The 20,138-nt window shown below is 28.8% G+C and overlaps 2 protein-coding genes across 2 annotated transcripts in view; one reads left to right on the forward strand and one right to left on the reverse strand.

Annotated features, from left to right (window-relative positions):
- LOC117170774 (chymotrypsin-1-like) overlaps nucleotides 1-5,143 on the forward strand; it is a 23,826-nt gene extending 18,683 nt beyond the window's left edge. The window contains exon 6 of the mRNA XM_033357812.1: nucleotides 4,736-5,143. Within this exon, the coding sequence (XP_033213703.1) occupies nucleotides 4,736-5,062 (327 nt within the window). The 3' untranslated portion in view covers nucleotides 5,063-5,143. The remainder of the gene's footprint in view (nucleotides 1-4,735) is intronic.
- Nucleotides 5,144-7,519: 2,376 nt separating this feature from the next.
- LOC117170610 (tubulin alpha-1 chain-like) lies at nucleotides 7,520-18,151 on the reverse strand. The gene is made up of 5 exons (XM_033357489.1): nucleotides 18,041-18,151; nucleotides 16,829-17,051; nucleotides 12,158-12,659; nucleotides 11,568-11,895; nucleotides 7,520-7,931 (listed from the first exon to the last, which is right to left on the reverse strand). The coding sequence occupies exons 1-5, from the start codon at nucleotides 18,041-18,043 to the stop codon at nucleotides 7,635-7,637; spliced, it is 1,353 nt and encodes a 450-aa protein (XP_033213380.1). The 5' UTR covers nucleotides 18,044-18,151; the 3' UTR covers nucleotides 7,520-7,634.
- Nucleotides 18,152-20,138: the final 1,987 nt, after the last annotated feature.

Below are 20,138 nucleotides of genomic sequence, written 5' to 3' on the forward strand. Positions count from 1 at the left end.
ACCAAAATGCAGTACCTAAACGTACTTTATTGTACTCTAATACATTTCCCAAAGTTTCAGCTCGATATTTTATTTACAAAAAAAGTTCTTAGGTTCAAAGAACATTCAGTGAACTGAAAAACTGTGGTCGGTAATATAGGTATTTAGCTGTGTCACATGCCCTTAAAAACTAATAAAGAAACAGCAAGATTATCTTTCAAAAGTGTTGAGATTCGTATTCTACGTTAAAATTTCCATTAAAAAATCACGGAGTAATCGCAATACTTTTTTTTGCAGCGTTAAAAAATTTAAAAAAATGTCAATAACTTCTGCTGAAGGTGACTTCAAGCGCATCCATAATAGCTCAAGTAGTATGTTGCGCGCGAAATTAAAAAAAATCTCTCTCACTTGCATCGCAGCGTTGTTGTCTGAGGTTTCTACTGCATGGCGCTACTATCCAGACAAAATTCTTAAAGTTACCGACAGAACCGTTATTGACTTCTGCTAAAAGAAGATGCACTTGAAGCCACCTACGGCCCATGTAAATGACAGGTATTTAATTGTTTAAAGTTTTTAACGCTGCAAGAAAAAGTATTGCGATTACTCCGTGAGTTCCTAATGGAAATTTTAACGTAGAATCCGAATTTCAACAATTTAAAAGTTGATCATGCTGTTTTGTTGAGTTTTTAAACAAGGAACCGAAGTGGGACTCAGTGGAGTCTTTAAGGGTACCTTGTAGAGGATCCTTTCGGTTCGCCAGGGCAATCATAGATTTTCGGTATAAATCATTATTTTTATATTCTTATAGGCTCTGAATGATACTTTTCGAAGCAGATATGGATTCCGGATAACATTCTATAAATGTCAGAATTATTTCAGAATTTTTTTGATTTTTCAATCTTCTTACATCCCAGTGGGCACAAAATTTGGAGACGTCTTCACGACATCGTTACGACATCTTCACGACAACTTTACGACATCCTATGTCAATGTCGTTTCAGTGTCTTTGCGATGTTCTAAATACATCGTCAGATCATATGACTTATTTGCTATACCGTAAAGACACCTTAATAACATGGACATAGGATGTCGTAAAGTTATCGTAAAAATTTCGTAACGATGTCGTAAAGATGTCGCCAAATTTTGAGCTCATTGGGATATTACAAAAAGTACGTCTTCTCATAAGACCACATGTTATTGATAATCATTGATTTCTCGATTATGAAGCTCTGAAAGGTTCCAGAATTTTGAACAGATCTTGAGTGCATTTTAGTATAATTGTCATCCAAATATCAAACGATTCTCATTTGTAATTCTATTAGCGAGGGTTGAACACTCAGCTATTTTGATGAAAATTCTTTCTGTTTGACTAAACCCTGGCGGACCGAAAGACCCGAATGGAGCCTCTACAAAGTACCCGTAAATACCCCATTGGGTCCCTATTCGGTTCCTTTTTAAAAAACTAAAAAAAAACAGCAATGTCAATTTTTAAATTGTTGAAATTCGGATTCTACGTTAAAATTTGCATCAGAAACTCACGGAGTAATCGGAATGCTTTTTCTTGCAGCGTTAAAAATTTTAAAAAATAAAATACCTATCATTTACATGGGCCGAAGGCGCCTTCAAGTGCATATTCTTTTAGTAGCAGTTAATAAGTGTTCCGTCGGTAACTTTAAGAATTTTGTCTGGATGCTAGCGCCATGCAGTGGTAACATCAGACAACAACGCTGCGATGCAAGTGAAAGAGAATTTTATTTTTAAACTTCGCGCGATTCATACTACTTGCGCTATTATGATGCACTTGAAGTCACCTTTAGCAGCAGTTAATGACATTTAAAAAAATTTTTAACGATGCAAAAAAAGTATTGCGATTACTCCGTGAGTGTCTAATAGTAAATTTAACGTAAAATCCGAATTTCAACAGTTTAAAAGTTGGTCTTGCTATTTTTTGAGTATTTTTAAAAAGGAACCGAATGGGAACCCAATGGGGTCTTTACGGGTACTTTGTGGACGCTCCTTTCACTTCCTTCGGTCCGCCAGGGAAAATTCAATTGTTTGTTTGAAAGTTGAAGATTTATGTTAAACATTAATTTTATTAGTTGAAAATTAAATTATTTAGTTAAAAATTCGTTCTTTTTGGTTAAAAATTCAATCACTTATTTAAAAATTGATGTATTTTGTTGCAAATTCGTCGTTTTGAGTTTCTACTCAAAACGACGAATTAAATTAAATTAAAAATAAATTTAAATTAAATTAATATTCTTGCTTGAAAATGTAACTATGAAAGATAAACTACTCTGTTGAAAATTCATTTTATTAGTTAAAGATCCATCTGTTTGGCGGGAATTTGAAGTGTTTTTTAAACTTCGTTTTCCTTTTTGTTAAAAATGATTTTTCTAACTGCAAATTAAACTATTCCATTTCCGGTTAAAACTTTTGGTTTGAATTTTTAACAATTTAGTTGAAAAATATTTTTCTCATTCATTTTTTTAAGATTTAGCATTTTATTACAAAATTCAACTATTCTGTTGTAAATTTATGTAATTTATTGAAAATTCCATTTTAGGTTAAAGATGAATATTATTGGTTGAAAGTCCATTTTCCTTGCTAAAAATTCCACTATTTGTTTGAGAATTTGTCAGTTTGGTTTAAGTTTAATTTTTAGTGTTTCAAAATTCGAATATTTGGTTAAAAATGTAACTATTTGTTTAAAAATTCAACTTTTTGCTAAAAAGTCATTTGTTTTGTTAAAAACTCAACTATTTTGATATAAATTCCATAATTTTGTTGATCGTTTAATTAAATTGTTGAAAATTTAACCGTTTTGTTGAATCGGCGTCTTCTTTGATAAAAAATGTTGATTGTTAGTTGAAAATCAATATATTTGGTTGAAAGTTAAAAATTAAATTAAACCGTTTTTTTAAATTGAAATTAAAAAATGGTTGTTGTTGAAATATATAATATAACATTTGTTGTTGAGAATTTATCTTTTTAATTAAAAATTTAACTACTTTGTTGAAAAGTGAACTTCTTTGTTAACAAATTAATTTTTGTTTTTGGAGATTTACCATTTTAGTTTAAAAATTCAACTATTTTCTTAGAAATGTAAATATTCTTTTATAAACTACAGAATTTTCTTGAAAGTTTAATTAATTTGTTGAAAATTTGACTGTTTTGTTGAATATTCCCTTTTTCGATAGACAATATCTCGTTTTATTAATTTTTTTTATTAGGAATTTATTTTTTAAGATTAAAAATTAACTTCTTTATTAAACTAAGAACTTAACTATTCTATTTTGGGTTGAATGTTCATCTTTTGTAGTTGAAAATTCATGTCTTTTGTTTGAAAATCGTTTTTTTTTTGTATAAAATTAATCTTTTTGGTTAAAAGCTCAACTATTTGTTTTATGATTATTCTTCTTTTTATTTGGTCAAAAATTCATCGTTTTTTTGGCTCGAAATTTAAATATTTTGTTGTTAATTTAATTATTGTGTCGAAAATTCAACAATTATTTAAAAAGTTTAATTTATTTTTCGAAAAATTAACTGTTTTTTTAACATTTGTCTCTTAGGATAGAAAATGTTTGGTTGTCAGTTGTTTTATTAAAAATACAAAGTTTTCTAGTAGGAAAGTAAACCTTTTGATCGATAAATTCATTTTCCTTGATCAAAACGAAATTTTATTTTTAAAAATTATCTTTCTTTTAAAACATTCGCCTTTGGCTTGAAAAGTCAACAAGTTTTTGAAAATGTATCTCTTTTTTGGTTAAAAATTCAACCATTTAGTTCAAAATTCACTTTTTTAAATTCAACTATTTAATTAAAAATTCATCTTTCTTGGTTTAAAATGATCTATTTTTTGAAAATTCAAGTTTTAAAGTTGATTATATTTAACTGAATTAAAAAAATTGTATTTGTTCGCTTGAAAATTGAACTATTTGTTTTAAAATTAAACTGTTACCTTTAAAACTCAATAATTTTGTTAAAAATTCAACGAAATAAAAAAAATCATGTTTAGTGTTCGTAATAATTCAATTAGTTTTTTGAAATTTTGTATTTTGTTTATTGCAAATTCCTCTTTTTAGTAAAAAAGTTCTTCGTCGTAAATTCAATTTAAAATTCAATTCTTCTAAGAAATTTTTTATTTGGTTAGAAGATTCGACTTTTTCGCAACTGTTTGGTCTAAAATATTTTGTTGTTAAAAATTCAACTATTTGGTTGAAAAATCATCCTTTTTGCTAGAAAATTAATCATTTTTATTAGAAACCATTTTCGTGGAAAATCACCCTCTTCTTCCTGTTATGTGAGCTAGAATTTTGGGCTGTGAAGTCTTTAAAAATATTATGTTTGTATCTCTTCTGTTTTAATTTACACCCTTGGGGTGGGGGGGGGGGGGTCTAGAAATAATTCGTAAAAAAGACATAATTTGAGATGAGATTCGATGAAAGGCTCGAAACCAGATTCGAGACGGAACTCGAAACGAGGTTCGGGGCTGTAGTCGAAGAGAAAATCTAAGCAATACTCGAGACGAGACTCGAGAAGAGGCTCGAGACGAGGCTCGATATGAAGCTCGAACGATACTCAAGGTGATACGAGGAAGGGGAGGGGTTGAAAAAATCTTAAAAATATTGTGTCTTATTTTTTTAACGGTCCTTTATGTATATTAGTGCTTTTAATCAATGATTATGCATTGTGGGTTCATTATCCACTGTTGACTGGTCACTCTTAAGTTGAATAATTTTAATTCAATTTACAGAAACCTTTAAAACTTTCATCACTGGAAATAGTGAGCAGTGAAAAGTGTAATTCGAGACTGGAATCATATTACAAAAACAACACAGACTATAGTGATGATGATAAAATTACTATTACGGAAAATAACAAAATGTTTTGTACCGAAGCAGTGAGGCGTCCCTGCCTTCCTGATTTTGGAAGTCCTGCAGTTTTTAATGGAAAATTGGTCGGATTTTCTTGGTTTGGATTAATTCCTTGTGGAGGATATCCAATTTTATTTAATAATATAAATTTTTATTATAATTGGGTTATGGAACAAGTACCAGAACTTAAAAAACGAAGCATCTAGAGATAGAGGGAATTAGATAAAAATACATTAAGACTGTTAAAAAATTGTATCTTTATTTAGAAATAAATATTTACATATATATTTTAATATTCAAAGTTGAGATAAAAAACATTTAAAGTAATTGTAAAAATGTACTTATTTACTTATTAAAAATGTACTTATTTATATTTAGTTCGCTTAGAATTTATTTTCATGCACTATTTTGAAATTTAAAACTTGTTTATAAGTGCCTGATATATTTTTGTTTTGTTTTCCATTATTAGACAGTTTCTTGAGAAGTAATGTAGACTTTAATAATAATAATTTAAATAAAAATAATTTCAATGTTGTAAATAATTTATAATTGTGCCCAATTTTGTAATAATCAGGATAGTTATTCTATGATTTTTATTGTTAAATAAAATGTACCGAATAAAAAAAGATAATAGCAAGCGCGAATTTGACATATTGTTAAAACTCATTATAACAAATTAGAGTTTTTTATTAATCGAAAAAATGTACAAGCGTGACAGATTAGAAAAATGCGCTTACATATTTTTTTAATTTAATTTTTATAATTTCCGTTTCTTATTATTTGTGTTTTTATGCATACACTTTTTAATTCTTTTAGAACTAATACAATTTTTTAATTGATATAAAATCATAAAATTATTATTTTTTCCTTTGAAAAGTTCTCGAAAATGTTATTTAGACCGAAAAAGTTTGCTGCACATCCAATTTAATTTATCTTCAATTATTAATTACTAATTAAATAAAAATACTATTTAAAATTTTAATTATTTTAAGTAAGTTCAAATTCTTCGAATTTGGTCAGCCTTTTTTACGCACAAGATTAAAAAATACAACCATAAATATATTTTTTTTTCAAAATATAAAATAAAAATATTTCTTGAAAAGCTTACATTTTTTTTCTAATTTAAGAAAACCTACGTTTGGTTTAAGGTTTTTAAAATAGTTTCTAAACTATTTTTTAATCTTTAAGTCACTTCTGAACTTTCAAAATATCTTTTAAAATTATTCGAATGTTCCCTAATTCTTTTTAAATAAAAAATTGCGAAAATCGCCTCAATTTCTTCTAGATTATTTTTTGACAATTTTGGAAATATTTTTAACCATTTTCAAAAACCTAATAAAAAATCACATTAAAAAGTTTTCCAGGGATCTCAAGAAAATTGTTTATTCTCTCGAAATCTTTCAAAATTCTGGAAAAGTTTGTAAATTTGTTTAAATTCTGAAAAATAAAAAAAACTTAAAATTTTCTAGATTTTTTTCCCGGAAATTTTGTGAACTTTTGAAATCTTTTTGAATATTCTTTTAAAATTAATTTTTGTAGCGAAAATAGATGTTAAATTTTCCTAGGAATCTTAATAAAATTTTGCATTCTCTTGAAACATTTCAAAAATTCTAATGAAGCTTCTAAATTTTTGGTTCGATATATTCAAAATAATTTCTAAAATTTTATAATCTTGGAAAATTGAAAAATTTTCAGAAGTGTTTTTCAGAATTTTAGGAAATCATTTGAAATGTTTTGAAATAATTTATAAATTTCTGTTCAAATTATTTAAAGAAATCATTTGAAATCATTTGAAATGTTTTTGAAATTTCTGTTCAAATTATTTGTAAAAAATCATTTTAAATTTTCTTAGACATTTTGTTGTTGTTTAAAACTTTGTTGTTGTTTGAAAATTCTTTCAACTTTCATGTTATTTTGGAATCTTTTCAAAACTTCAAAATTTTTCATTATTTCGAAAAATTTTGGGAAATATTAATTTCTTCAAAAGATATTCGAAATTTTTGAACAGATTCAAAAGCAAAATTCATGGCAACATATATAATGATGCTTTAATTAAAAACATGAATTCTACGAGAAAATTGAGAAAGATTTCAAAAACTGCTTTTTTTTTTTAAATTTAGATTTTTGAAGATTTCAAACACATTTATAAAAATGTCAAAAATATCTGGAAGATATTTGGAAATTAAAAAAAATTAAAAAGATTTTAAAATATTTTAAGTAAAATTCTAATAAGTTTAAAGATATTTAGGAATTTTAGAAATTCTCAAGAGTATAAGAATATATTAAAACTTAATATTTCCGAAACTTTATAAAATATTTCGAAATTTCTTCCACGCTTCGAATTTTACCTAATATTTTGTAAACACCTGTAAAATAAAAAATAAATTTCTTAAAAACTTTTCAAGTTATGTTTCGACAGACCTGAAATCTTGAAATTCAGAATCTAATTTGAGCTTGAATTAAAGAGTTCAGAAACTTCGAACAAATAAAGTTATTCAAAATTTGTATCTAGCACTAAGAATTATTTTTTCTTCTGAATCCAAAAAATTATGTTTTTAATTAAATAATAAATGTTTAAATATGCAGATATAGAAATAATTCTTCAAAATATTCATATATTTTGAGCTATTTTTACAGTTATTGAAAAATATAACTAAAATTCGAATGAATGTTTATATTTTATCCGATAAATAATATTTTTATTTCTGTAAAATCGCTTGAAATCCTGAAACGATTTTTATTAACAGAAACGGTTTAAGAAATTCTAAATTTTCATTATTAGTAATCCTCGCCTCCTTCGCCTTCACCTTCGACCGAGTCAAGACCCACTTCTTCGTAATCTTTTTCCAAAGCTGCGAGATCTTCTCTGGCTTCAGAAAATTCACCTTCTTCCATACCTTCGCCGACGTACCAATGAACGAAGGCTCGTTTCGAGTACATTACATCGAATTTGTGATTTAGGCGGCTCCAGGCTTCAGCGATGGCTGTTGTATTGGCTAACATGCAAATGGCACGTTGGACCTTTGCAAGGTCACCACCTGGTACTACGGTCGGGGGTTGGTAGTTTATTCCCACCTGAAAAAATGACAAAAAATTAATTTGTGATTAAAAAAAAACATGATTCGAGACAAGATTCAAGACAAGTCTCAAGACGAGATTCGATACGAGATTCGAGACGATACTCGAGACTAAATTCGAGGTGATTGTCTAGAAGAAATTGCAGGCAATATTCGAGACGATATTTGAGGCGATATTCGAGACGAGATGAGATTCGAAAGGTAGAGAGGGTAAAGGGGACAGGAGGGGAGATTTAAACAAACTAATATTTTCCTAGAATATTCTGAATTAAATGAATTATCTGAATTCCTAAAATTCTCCGAAATCCCTATTTTCTCCTAATTACTTTAATCCCTTTGAATTCCTGGAAAGCATCGGAATTTCTCTAAATTCCTGGAATATTTTAAACTCCTTGCAATCCTTTAATTACTCTGAAATGCCTGAAATTCCTCCGAATTCCGCGACATTAGCTAAATTTCTCTAAAATATTAGAATTCCTTCCATTTTTAAAAATTTCTTGTGTTCGTTTAAATTCTCTGAATTATTTGGATTAACTTGAAGTCGTTGGAATTCCGGGAGTTCTCTGATTCCCTGAATTCGCAGAATTCTTTCAATAAATCGAATTTGTCGAATTCCCTGAATTCATAGAAACACCTGAATTCCGAGGACTAGCAAAGAATGCAAAGAATTCAGAGGAACAAAGAAGAATTGAAGTAATTCACAAAATAAAGAAAATTGCTGGAATTCATATAATTCAAGAACTTTCAAAGAATTCAGGAAATTCAGAAGAATTAAAAATTCAATTTATTAACAAATTTTGAAGAATTTAGAAAATTAGTGAAATCCAGAGAATGTATGCAATTTATAGAATTCAGAATATTTATGAAATTTAAGGAAATTCGGAGAAATCATGGATTTTTCGAAACTCAGAGAAATCGAGGATTTCAGAGAATTCAGAGAACTTCAGGGATTTTAGGGAATTTAGGGAACTCAAGAAGTTTAGAATATTCAAACAACTTATTGAGTTCAGGAAATTGGAGAAATTGAAGGAATTCAGGAGAATTTTCTGAATTCAAAAAACTTCAAACCAATATAGCCAATTTAAAGGAATTCAGAAGGATTAAAGGAATTGCGGGATTTTTTAGAATTAATTTAATGTATTTAAGGAATTCAGGGAAATCGAGAAATTTAGAGAAGGGATTTAGAATGTTGAAGGACCTCTGAGAATTAATAGAATAGGGGAAATTAATAGAATTTGAGCAATGTAGAGAAGTTTAGAAATTTAGAGAATTTGAGGAATTTAGGTAGCGAATTGAGCACATTGAAGGAATTCTGAAGAATTTAAAAGAGTTCAAGGAAGTTTAAATAATTCAAAAGAATCTGAAAAATATAAACAAAAAGAATTCAAATTAATTGAATGTGAATTCAAAATAAGTTGAAATATTTTACTAAGTCATCCTTTTACTAAACCTGTCTACTATTTGCCGCTTAGAATCCCTGCTGGAAGTAAAGATACAAATCCTTTATTTTTCAATAATTTTGAATCTTCATGGTAGAAAGAGTAAGAGAAAATGTATGCCATTCTATCTATTTGTCAAACTGAATTCACGTCTATCTTTTTCAATTACCTCTTCTCTATCTCATCCTATCCTTTTTCTATTCACGTCAATTCCTACCTTACGCCTAGCAATGTCTACCTTCTTCTATCTCTTTGTAAATCTAAATTCACATCTATCTTTTTCAATCCCACCTCCCTTATCTCATCCTATCCTTCGTTTATCCATGTTGATCTTTTACTATCTCTCTTTCAATCTAAATTCACTTTTATCCTTTTCAATAACTCTTCTCAATTTCATCATATCCCTTGTCTGCCCGCGACAATCTTTTTCTATCTCTTTGTCAATCTAATTCTCGTATATCTTTTTCAGTCTCCTCTTATTTATCTCATCCTATCCTACGTCTATCTTTTTTTATCTCTTTGTGAATCTGAATTTACTTTTATCCTTTTCAATGCCCTCTTCGCTATGCCATTATATTCTTTGTCTATCAACGACAATCTTTTTCTATCTCTGTGTCAATCTAAATTCCCGTATTATCTTTTTTAATCTCTGTTCTGTCATATCGTTTCCTATACTTATCAGCAACTATCTTATTGTATTTTTCTGCTAATATAAATTCATTTTTATCTTGTTCAATACCCTTTTCTGTAAGTCGTCATATCCTTTATCTATCGGCGACAATCTTTTCACCTTTTTATCAATGTAAATTCCCTTCTATATTTTCAATCTCCTCATATTTATCTTATCCTATCCTACGTCCATCAACGTCTATGATTTTCCTTCTCTCTGTCAACCTAAATTCCTTCTAACCTTTTTAATTTTCTCTTCTCTATTTCATCCTATCCTACATTTATCCACAGTAATTTTTAAATATCTCTTTGCAAATCTAAATTCACGTATATCTTTTTATATATCTCTCTAAATCAAAATGTACGTCTATCTCTTTCAATCACTCTTATTTATCTCATTCAATCCTCCATCTATCCACGTCAACCTTTTTCTATCTCTCTGTTAATCTGAATTCACTATTATTTTTTCAATATCCTCTTTTCTATATCGTCCTATCCTTCTTCTATCCACAATAATCTTTTACTATCTCTTTGTCAATCTATATTCCCGTCAATCCATTTTAATCTTCTCTTCTCTATCTTATCGTATCCGACATCTGTCATCCATGTTAATCTTTTACCATATCCCTGCTAATCTGAATTCACTTTTATCTTTTTCAATATCCTCTTCCTTATTTCATCCTCTCCTTTGCCCATCCACGACAATCGTTTTCTCTTTCTCTGCCAATCTAAATTCATATGTATCTTTTTCAATCTCCTTTCTTTATCTTATTTTATTTACGTCTATCGATGTTAATCTTTTTCTATCTCTCTGTCGATATAAATTCACGTCTATCTTTTTTAATCTCCTCTAATTTGTCTCATCCTATACTGCATCTATCAACGCCTATCTTTTTCTATCTCTTTGTCAATCTAAATTCCCATTTATCCCTATGAATCCCCTATTCTGTATTTCAGACAATCCATACTCTATTCATGTCAATCCTTTTATATCTCTGTTATACGAAATTCGCGTCTATATGTTTCAATCTCCTTGTCTCTATCTCATCCTATGTTACATCTATTTACATCTACCTTTTTATCAATCTGGTGTTACTTCTATCTTTTTCAATCTTCTCTTATCTATCTCATCCTATACTTTATCTATCCACGTAAACCTAAATGTTTTGTCACCAGGTGGTCTGACGGTATAAATAATTAAAAAGTGAAACCAGTGTTCGGGCTAATAAATAGGGGCCCAGCAGACCGTTTTACTAAGTTCGACACAGTTGTCGATTAAGGCAGCATGAAACTAGAGAATAAAGTGGAATTTTTTCAAGCACAAAATAAAAGTCATCAGTGGGGTCCTTTTTTCAAAAATCATCTTTTCGGAATTATTTTTTAATTTCCAAATTTTTGATACTGAGCCTTATTAGCCATAATGAAACCGTTCGTGCTAATAATTTTAGATGGAACTCGATCGAGGCTCACTGGGGTTTTCTTTAAAACTAGATAGTTATCGTCAAAGAGCAAGAAAATCAAAATACCTTGAAACCTGTAGGACACCAATCAACAAACTGGATAGTCCGTTTGGTCTTGATCGTTGCAATCGAGGCGTTGACATCCTTAGGAACAACATCCCCTCGATACAGCATACAACAAGCCATGTACTTTCCACGTCGAGGGTCACACTTGACCATCTGATTAGCTGGTTCGAAACAAGCATTCGTGAGTTCAGCTACTGTCAGTTGTTCATGATAAGCCTTTTCGGCTGAAATCACTGGAGCGTACGTAGCCAGTGGAAAATGTATCCTGGGATATGGTACCAAGTTGGTTTGGAACTCTGTTAAATCCACATTCAAGGCACCATCAAACCTGCAAAAAAGTGCAATAAGATAATGCTAGTGAAATCGATGTATGATGTAATAAGTCATCTATTTCCTCACGACATGAGATATCTGCGGGATATCTCATAAATCTCACAGGTTATCCTACAGAGTGGGAATCCTTGGAATATCCCAAGGATATCTCAGAATAACCTTAGGATGTCTCATTAATCAGGATATTCCATGCCTACCAAGATATTCAAGGGATATGCCAAAGACAAATAAATATGAATATAAGCATGAATATGAACCTTAAGGAAGCAGTGATCGAAGATACAATTTGACCTATCAATCTATTAAGATTGGTGTAGGTTGGTCTCTCGATGTCCAAATTTCGTCTGCAGATGTCATAAATGGCCTCGTTGTCTACCATGAACGCAGCATCGGAATGTTCTAAGGTCGTGTGGGTCGTCAGGAGGGAATTGTAGGGTTCGACAATTGCAGTGCAGATTTGAGGTGATGGGTAGATGGCGAACTCCAATTTCGATTTTTTACCATAGTCGACTGAGAGGCGTTCCATCAAGAGACTCGTGAATCCGGAACCGGTACCACCACCGAAAGCATGGAATATCAGAAATCCTTGAAGGCCTGTGCATTGATCTGCTAATTTTCGGATTCGGTCCAAAACTAAATCTACGATTTCCTTGCCAACTGTGTAGTGGCCCCGGGCATAATTGTTCGCTGCATCTTCCTTTCCTGTGATCAACTGTTCCGGATGGAACAACTGTCGGTAGGTTCCGGTTCTCACCTCATCTGGAATAATAATTTGGGTTTTTGGGAAATTTCATCTAGAAGACATTTTATCAATCTGATTTTAAAGATCTTCCGATTTGAGATGTTGGATAGAATTATTTGTCAATTGAAGGGTCATTTAACTGAGAGCTTGCAGTTGCGTGAAATTGGGAATTGAAGCAGCACGGGAGGTATATCATCAAAAGTACATAGGGTTGCCAATCGATTCTAAGAGTCCCCATTGAACTCTAACGAATCCCACTGGACGCCAACCGATTCAACGAATTTACAATAAATCCCCCGACGCTTTCCACCAGGCTACCAGGCCTGTCCACTAGCCAGATCTTACTTCCGCATGCGGAGCTCTGCGGAGGTGAACCGACTATCTCTCTAGCTACTCGTTGGACCAAAAATGAATTTTGAAAACGCAGTCAGAAGACAGAAGAAGTGGGATCTATTAGCAAGCAGATCAATCCAGACCAGAAGATCGAGAAAGAAGTTTTGAGAAAGGACCACCTAACTAAGGCACTAGAAATCGTGATACAAGGCTTGTGGAACTAGGTGCTAGACGACCAAGACAAGTCTAATCGCTTTAGAGAAAAATGGTAGAGTAAGGGAAGACCACCATGTTACCACTAAAGAGGACAAGTTGCAGACATGACAGATGACATAGATGGCCAATGCTGCAACTGGTATTGGCGAGTCAGAACATACCGGAAACTAAAAAGAAAAGGACCGGAAACCAAGACCTCAGGAAGCTGGCAGGTTAAAATCAAATCACAAGAAGCCAAAGGACGATAAGAAAGCATCGAACCAGGTCTTAAGACGTTTGAGGAGATCATGAAATAAACTGGAGAGTGGAAAGCAACTTTAAAAACAAGATGAGCGTTAGGAAGCTGTCCAGCCGATCCAAACAAGTAGTACAAGAGTCCGACCTGAGACAGTACTCATTAGGCCACCTGGGCTTGGTGTGACGGTAGAAAATAAAACCAGGTTCGAAACAGCACTCCAGAGAGCCATTAGGGAGATGGGTAAGGTTTGGCCATTTCAATTGATTTTACTGAATTCTAATCGATCATACTGAATTTAAAATTATTTTACATTCGAAAGGTGGTAAAACCGGAAGAGATGGATATTAAAATCAAAGCCATCAAAGAGACTAAGTTGGTGGTCTACACCAAGAGTTTGGTGTGATAAGGAAAAATAAAACCAGGTTCGAAACACCAGTAAAAAGAGCAATTGGGGAGATGGGTAAGGTCAGGCAATTCCAAACGCTTTCAGTGAATTCTAATAAATTCCACTGAATTTAAAATTATTTTATACTCGAAAGAAGGTAAACCGGAAGAGATGGACATTAAAATCAAAGCCTTAAAAGAGACTAAGCTGGATGGTCTACTCATAGAGCTTAGCATGATGATAAAAAATAAAACCAGGTAATTCCAATCAATTCCATTGAATTCTAATAAATGCCACTGAATCTAAAATTAATTCCACTCAAGTTTAATGATAAATTAAATTGATAAATGAATTAATGTCTTAAAATTTTAAATGAAGTTTACTAAATTACAATGAATTTCAATAAATTCTAATAGTCCACTGAAATTCCAATTATTTCCATTAAATTTGACTGAATTGCGCTAAATTATGATCGAACTAACTTATTTCTGTAATGGATCAGATTAAATTATACTAAATCCCGACAAATTCTAATCAATTTAATTGAATTTTGATGAATTTCACTAAATTCTAATAAGTCCCACTGAACAAAAATAAATTCTATAATACTGAATTTGAATAAGTTACATCGGATTCTAACAAATCCCAGTTATTTTTCATTAAATTATAAATAATAAAACTGATTCCTGCGATGAACTGAACAAAATCCAAATGGAATCTACTATCAATTTATTCCTTAAATTGTTAAAAAAAATTAAAAATAAAAAAATTGCCCTAAAATCTTTCAAGTTCTTATTTCGGTATTTTTGAAAATCGTTTGGTATATTTTTCAATTTTTCTTGAAAAATAACTTTTTAAAACGAAAAATGGTTTTAAATTTATTCAAGCGTTTTAAGATTTTTTTGTTATCTAGTTTATCTTGCTAATCTTTCATTTTATAATTTTATAATTTTCTTGTAAAATTAATTTTTCAGAATAAAAAATCATTTGAAATTAACCAAAAATCATGAGGAATTTTTTTTTCTTGAAACGGTTTAAAATCCTTAAAAGATTCTAAATTTTGGATCGAAATTTTTATAAATCTTTTCAAGTTTAAAAGTATGTTTTAATCTTTTCAACGTTTCTGATATTTCTTAAACTTATTGAAATTTTTCTAATATTTTCTGATTCTGATTTTACGAATAAAATGAATTTTTACCAAAAAGAGACATTTTCAAACAAGTTATAAACGTTGTAAACAAAATTTTGAAACAAACAAAATCAAATTTTTAACATAATAGTAGAGATAATAGTTACATTTTCAACCAAACAAGTATAGTTTCAACTAAGAATATGAATTTTGTACTGAAAACTATAATTTATTAACGATATAGTTCAATTATTAATAAATCGGTTGAATTTCCAACCAAAAATAATGACTTTTTTTTTACAAAACTTTAAAATTTTAAACAATATAATTACATTTTCAAAGAAATTATAATATTTTCAACTTAAAAAAAAATCATCTAACATTCGAATAGATAAATTTTCAATTAAAAAATTCTAACTTTCAAATAAAACAATTAAATTAATTTCCAATAAAATAGTTAAATTTTTGGTCAAAGAAATTAATTTTCAATCAAGAAGATAAATTTTCTACCAAAAAGACAAAATTCTAACAAAATTGTCGAATTATCAACTAAAAATGATTTTTATGCAAAAATGGAATATTTCAATTATTAGTTAAAAATTTCATCCTTAACAAAAAAAGAACAAATTTACAACAAAAAAGTTGAATTTTTAAACAGTAAAATGAATTTTCAACAAAAAAGATTCATGCTTAAGCAACAAAACAAACAAATTAATCTTTAATAAAATAGTTAAATTTTTAACCAAAGAAATGAATTTTTAATAAAAAAGATTTGATTTGAACCAAGAAGATCAACTTTCTACCGAAAATGATAACCTTTTGGTGGAAATAGTTGAATTATCTACAAAATAATTAAATTTTTAAACAAATAATTAAATTACCAACTAAAAATTTGTTTTTCATCTAAAAGGTGAAATAGATAAATTTTCAATTAAAAAATTACAATCTTTAAACAGTACAAATACATTTTGAAAAAAAGACTTAAATTTTCAACCATAGAAATTAATTTTGAACCATATATTAGTTGATTCACTAAGATTTTTATGCAAAAATGGAATAGTTTAATTTTTAGTTACAAATTAAATTTTTCAGCAAAAAATGAATTTAAAAAATAGTTAAATTTCTAACTAAAGAAACAAATTTTCAACAAAAAAGATTTATTTTCAACCAAGCAGATTAATTTTCTGCCAACAAGATGAATATGCAAGAAAATACGTGAATTTTTTAGCAACTAGTTGAACTTTCAACTAGAAAAAAGAAATATTTCTATTTTATCTTTTTTACAAATAGATTAACTTTTCATCAAAAAGGATGACTTTTTAACAAAATACCCAAAATACTAAAAGAACTAAAAGCATAGAATTCGAGATCTGAGACATAAATTGTAGGTTCAATAAATAAATTTTTAAGACAAACAAAAACAAATTTTAATTAGAAAATTAAAATTTTTCACCAAACAAATGAATTTCTTAACAAAAAAGATTAATTTTTAACCAAAAACATTCATTTTCTACCAAAAAAAGTTAACTCTGAATCAAATAGTTGAATTGTCAACTAAAAGCGATTTTTAGACAAAATTTAGTTTTTTTTTATTAAAAAATTGTAATCTTCAAACAAAACATATTAATTTACAATAAAATAGTTACAAAAAAACGAAACTTCAAAAATATATTTAAATGTTGCACACAAAATAATTAATTTTTAACAAAAATAATGAAATTTTAGCTAAGAAGATCAACTGTTTGACAATCACTAAAAAATAGATTATGGAAATCAAGAGTGTTTAAAATAGACCAATTTTAAAACCTATATCATTTTTTTTAGTTTTAGCTTATTTTCAAAGAATTTTGTTAAAATTTTTGTTTGTACATTTTTTGTTACTAACCGACTACTGTTGGCTCTAAATCCATGAAAACTGCCCTTGGCACATGTTTTCCAGCTCCTGTTTCACTAAAAAAAGTGTTGAAACTGTCATCGCCGCCACCAACAGTTTTATCGGATGGCATCTGTCCATCAGGCTGGATACCATGTTCCAAACAATACAGTTCCCAGCATGCATTACCAATTTGAACGCCACCCTGGCCCACGTGCACTGACAGGCACTCGCGCTAGAAATTAATAAAAAAATTATTGCGAAAACATATTTCAAAATTTATTTTAAAAAATTTATATAAAATTTTTTTATTAAATTAAAAAAAAAAATTCAGTCGAATCTGGATTTAGTGATTCTAGAATTAGTGTTTCTGAGAATTGACGCCGCACCGCGGGGATGGGTGAGAGGAGCTGCGGGCGGATGTCCGATGTTCACCCACGCGTGACGAAACAGAGAGAGAGAGGCACGAGAGAGACAAAACGAATCCGAGACTCGGGATTTATGACAACCGTCAGCCCCAAAACTGACGTGAGAAGAAATTTTGCTAATATTTTTAGATTGAAAAAAAATAGTTCCGGCTTCTCACCTCTGAAGTACCCCACTAGCCAAAACTATTTTCACTGTAAATAGCTTGTAAATCATAGTTTCTTTCTGATTATGTTTTGGGGGCTGCCTCCCAATTGGGTACTTTTTGAAACAACACATCGAAACATTTATTTTTTAATTTTTGAATATATTTTAATAAAAACTTATTAAAAACATTTTATTCGCATAATTTCTGTAATTAAAAACAAAAGATCTATTCAATTAAAAATCAGAAAAAACATTATACACTTTTCAGTACAGAACACATAATGAGATGGTGAAAATTAAACAAATTAAAGTTGTTCTTTTTTTTAGCACCATAATATTCTCAGTTAATTCGAAAATAGGATAAAATTTAAAAAAATATTGATTTATAAAGTGATAAAAATATTTGTAAAAAATTATTTAATGAATGTAATTCATTTATTTAAAAATTGGATCCTTTTGTAATGAGTTAATCATTTATAAATAATATTGAGTTGAAAAATCATAAATTCCACATACAATGCAGTTGTTAAAATTAATTACGAATACATTTTCAAACTTTGGTTAAAATTAGGATGAACTCAAGACGTCATTATTTTAAAAAATAGGGCAAGGAACATTTTAAAGTGAATCGCATTTTTAGGATTTACTCACCATTTTTGATAATTCGGATTCAAACTAGACGAAAACTAAAAATCCAAAAATACGGCCTCTTTTTTGGCAAAACCCCTCCTTTGGAATGGACGATGAAAAAAAAGCGAAGTCTGTTTACGCGTGAAGGAGACAACATATCTGCATAATGAGGGTTCTTTTGTTTTTTTTCCCCATCAGGAAAAGCGCGGAAAAATACAAAGATTGCAAAAATTTGAAACGGCGAGTTAAATATCTTGATTTTGAAAGTAATTTTATAAGAAAAAAATTAATAACGCTCTGATTTAACAAATACAATAAAGAAAAATAAATAAATTAAATTAATCAAATAAAATTTAGATCAGCTATCGGACGCAGAATTAAAATTTTCTAACTGAACGAGAATTAAATACCTTTTATAGTATTTGGTAATCAGAAGCTTTTACCCGAATGAGTCAGAAAAAAAAATGAAAAAGAGAATTGATTTTTCAACCAAAACAACGAATTTTCTACCAAGATTAATTTTTAACCAAATAGTTGAATTTTCACCTAAAAAAATATTTTTTCACTTAAAATGGAATAGTTTAATTTTCACTTGAAAAATTAATTTTTATCAACCAGAAAAAAAAGAATTTTCAACCTAAAGTTGAATTTTCAACCACGAAGGTTATTTTTCACTAAGAAAGACAAGTTTTTTACAATTTATTCAAAATACAACCAAAGAATTAGATTTTTAATTGAAATAATTAATCTTCAACCAAAAAATGATTTTGAACTCAATAATTTAAATTTTAACGAAAAAGGTGAATTTTTTACAAATAAGATTAATTTTCCACTACGAAAGGCGAATTTTCAATAAAATACATGAAATAAAAAAGAAGAAATTTCAACAAAATAGTTCAATATTTAATCAAAGAAATTGTATTTTTAAGTAAAATAATAAATTTTCAAAAAAAAAACTATCGTTTAACAAAACATTTCAACTTTCAACCAAAAAGATCATTTTTCAATCAAAAAGATGAATTTTCAACCAAAAATTGGTTCTAAACTAAATATTTCAAGTTTCAGACAAAAAGATCATTTCCCAACAAAAATTTTTTCTCACAAATAAGATTAATTTTCCATCATAAAAGACTAATTTTCAATTAAAAAACACGAATTTAAAAAAAGGAAATTAAAAAAAATAGGTAAATTTTCAAACAAAGAAATGAATTTTTAACTAAACAAATAAATTTTCAACTAAAAAATTATTTTAAAACCAAGTAGTTCATCTTTCAACCAAAAAGATAATTTTCAACCAAAAAGATGAGTTTTCAACAAAAGAAATGAATTTTTAATTCAAATGATGAATTTTCAAACAAAAAATTATTTTTGAACCAAATAGTTTAACTTTCAACCAAAAAGATAATTTTTAACGAAAATGATGAATTTTTCTTCAAATGAGATTAATTTTCCCCCATTGAAGATGAATTTTCAATAAAATGCACAAATTTAAACAAAAAGGAAATTTTAAGAAAATAGTTCAATTTTTAACTAAAGAAATGAATTTTTAATTAAAATGATAAATTTTCAACCAAAAAATAATTTTTAAACCAAATGGTTCAATTTTCAACTAAAAAGATAATTTCCAACCAAAAAGAGGAGTTTTCAACCAAAAAATGATTTTAAACCAAATCCAAATTTCAACCAAAAATATAATTTTTCAATGAAAAAGATTATTTTTCTACAAATTAGATTAATTTTCCACCATAAAAGACGAATTTTTAATCAAATACATGAATTATAAAAAAGGAAATTTCAACAAAATAGTTCAATTTTCAACCAAAGCAATGTATTTTCAATTAAAATGATGACATTTCAACCAAAAAATTATTTTTGAATCATTCACGGAGCGAAATTTCAAGTGATTAATTCACAGCACTATTATTTGATCTTATTACGTTTTGGCGCGAGAACTAAGATCTCGGAACCCTTGCTTTTAAAGCATAGTTTTCGAAGTTACAGGCATTAGGCCATGTCGCTTTGGTCTCAGATCTCGAATCCTATGCTTTTAGTTCTTTTAGTATTTTGGGTATTTTGTTAAAAAGTCATCCTTTTTGATGGAAAGTTAATCTATTTGTAA

Source organism: Belonocnema kinseyi, chromosome 4, assembly GCF_010883055.1.
Source record: "Belonocnema kinseyi isolate 2016_QV_RU_SX_M_011 chromosome 4, B_treatae_v1, whole genome shotgun sequence".
Classification (NCBI taxonomy): domain Eukaryota; kingdom Metazoa; phylum Arthropoda; class Insecta; order Hymenoptera; family Cynipidae; genus Belonocnema; species Belonocnema kinseyi.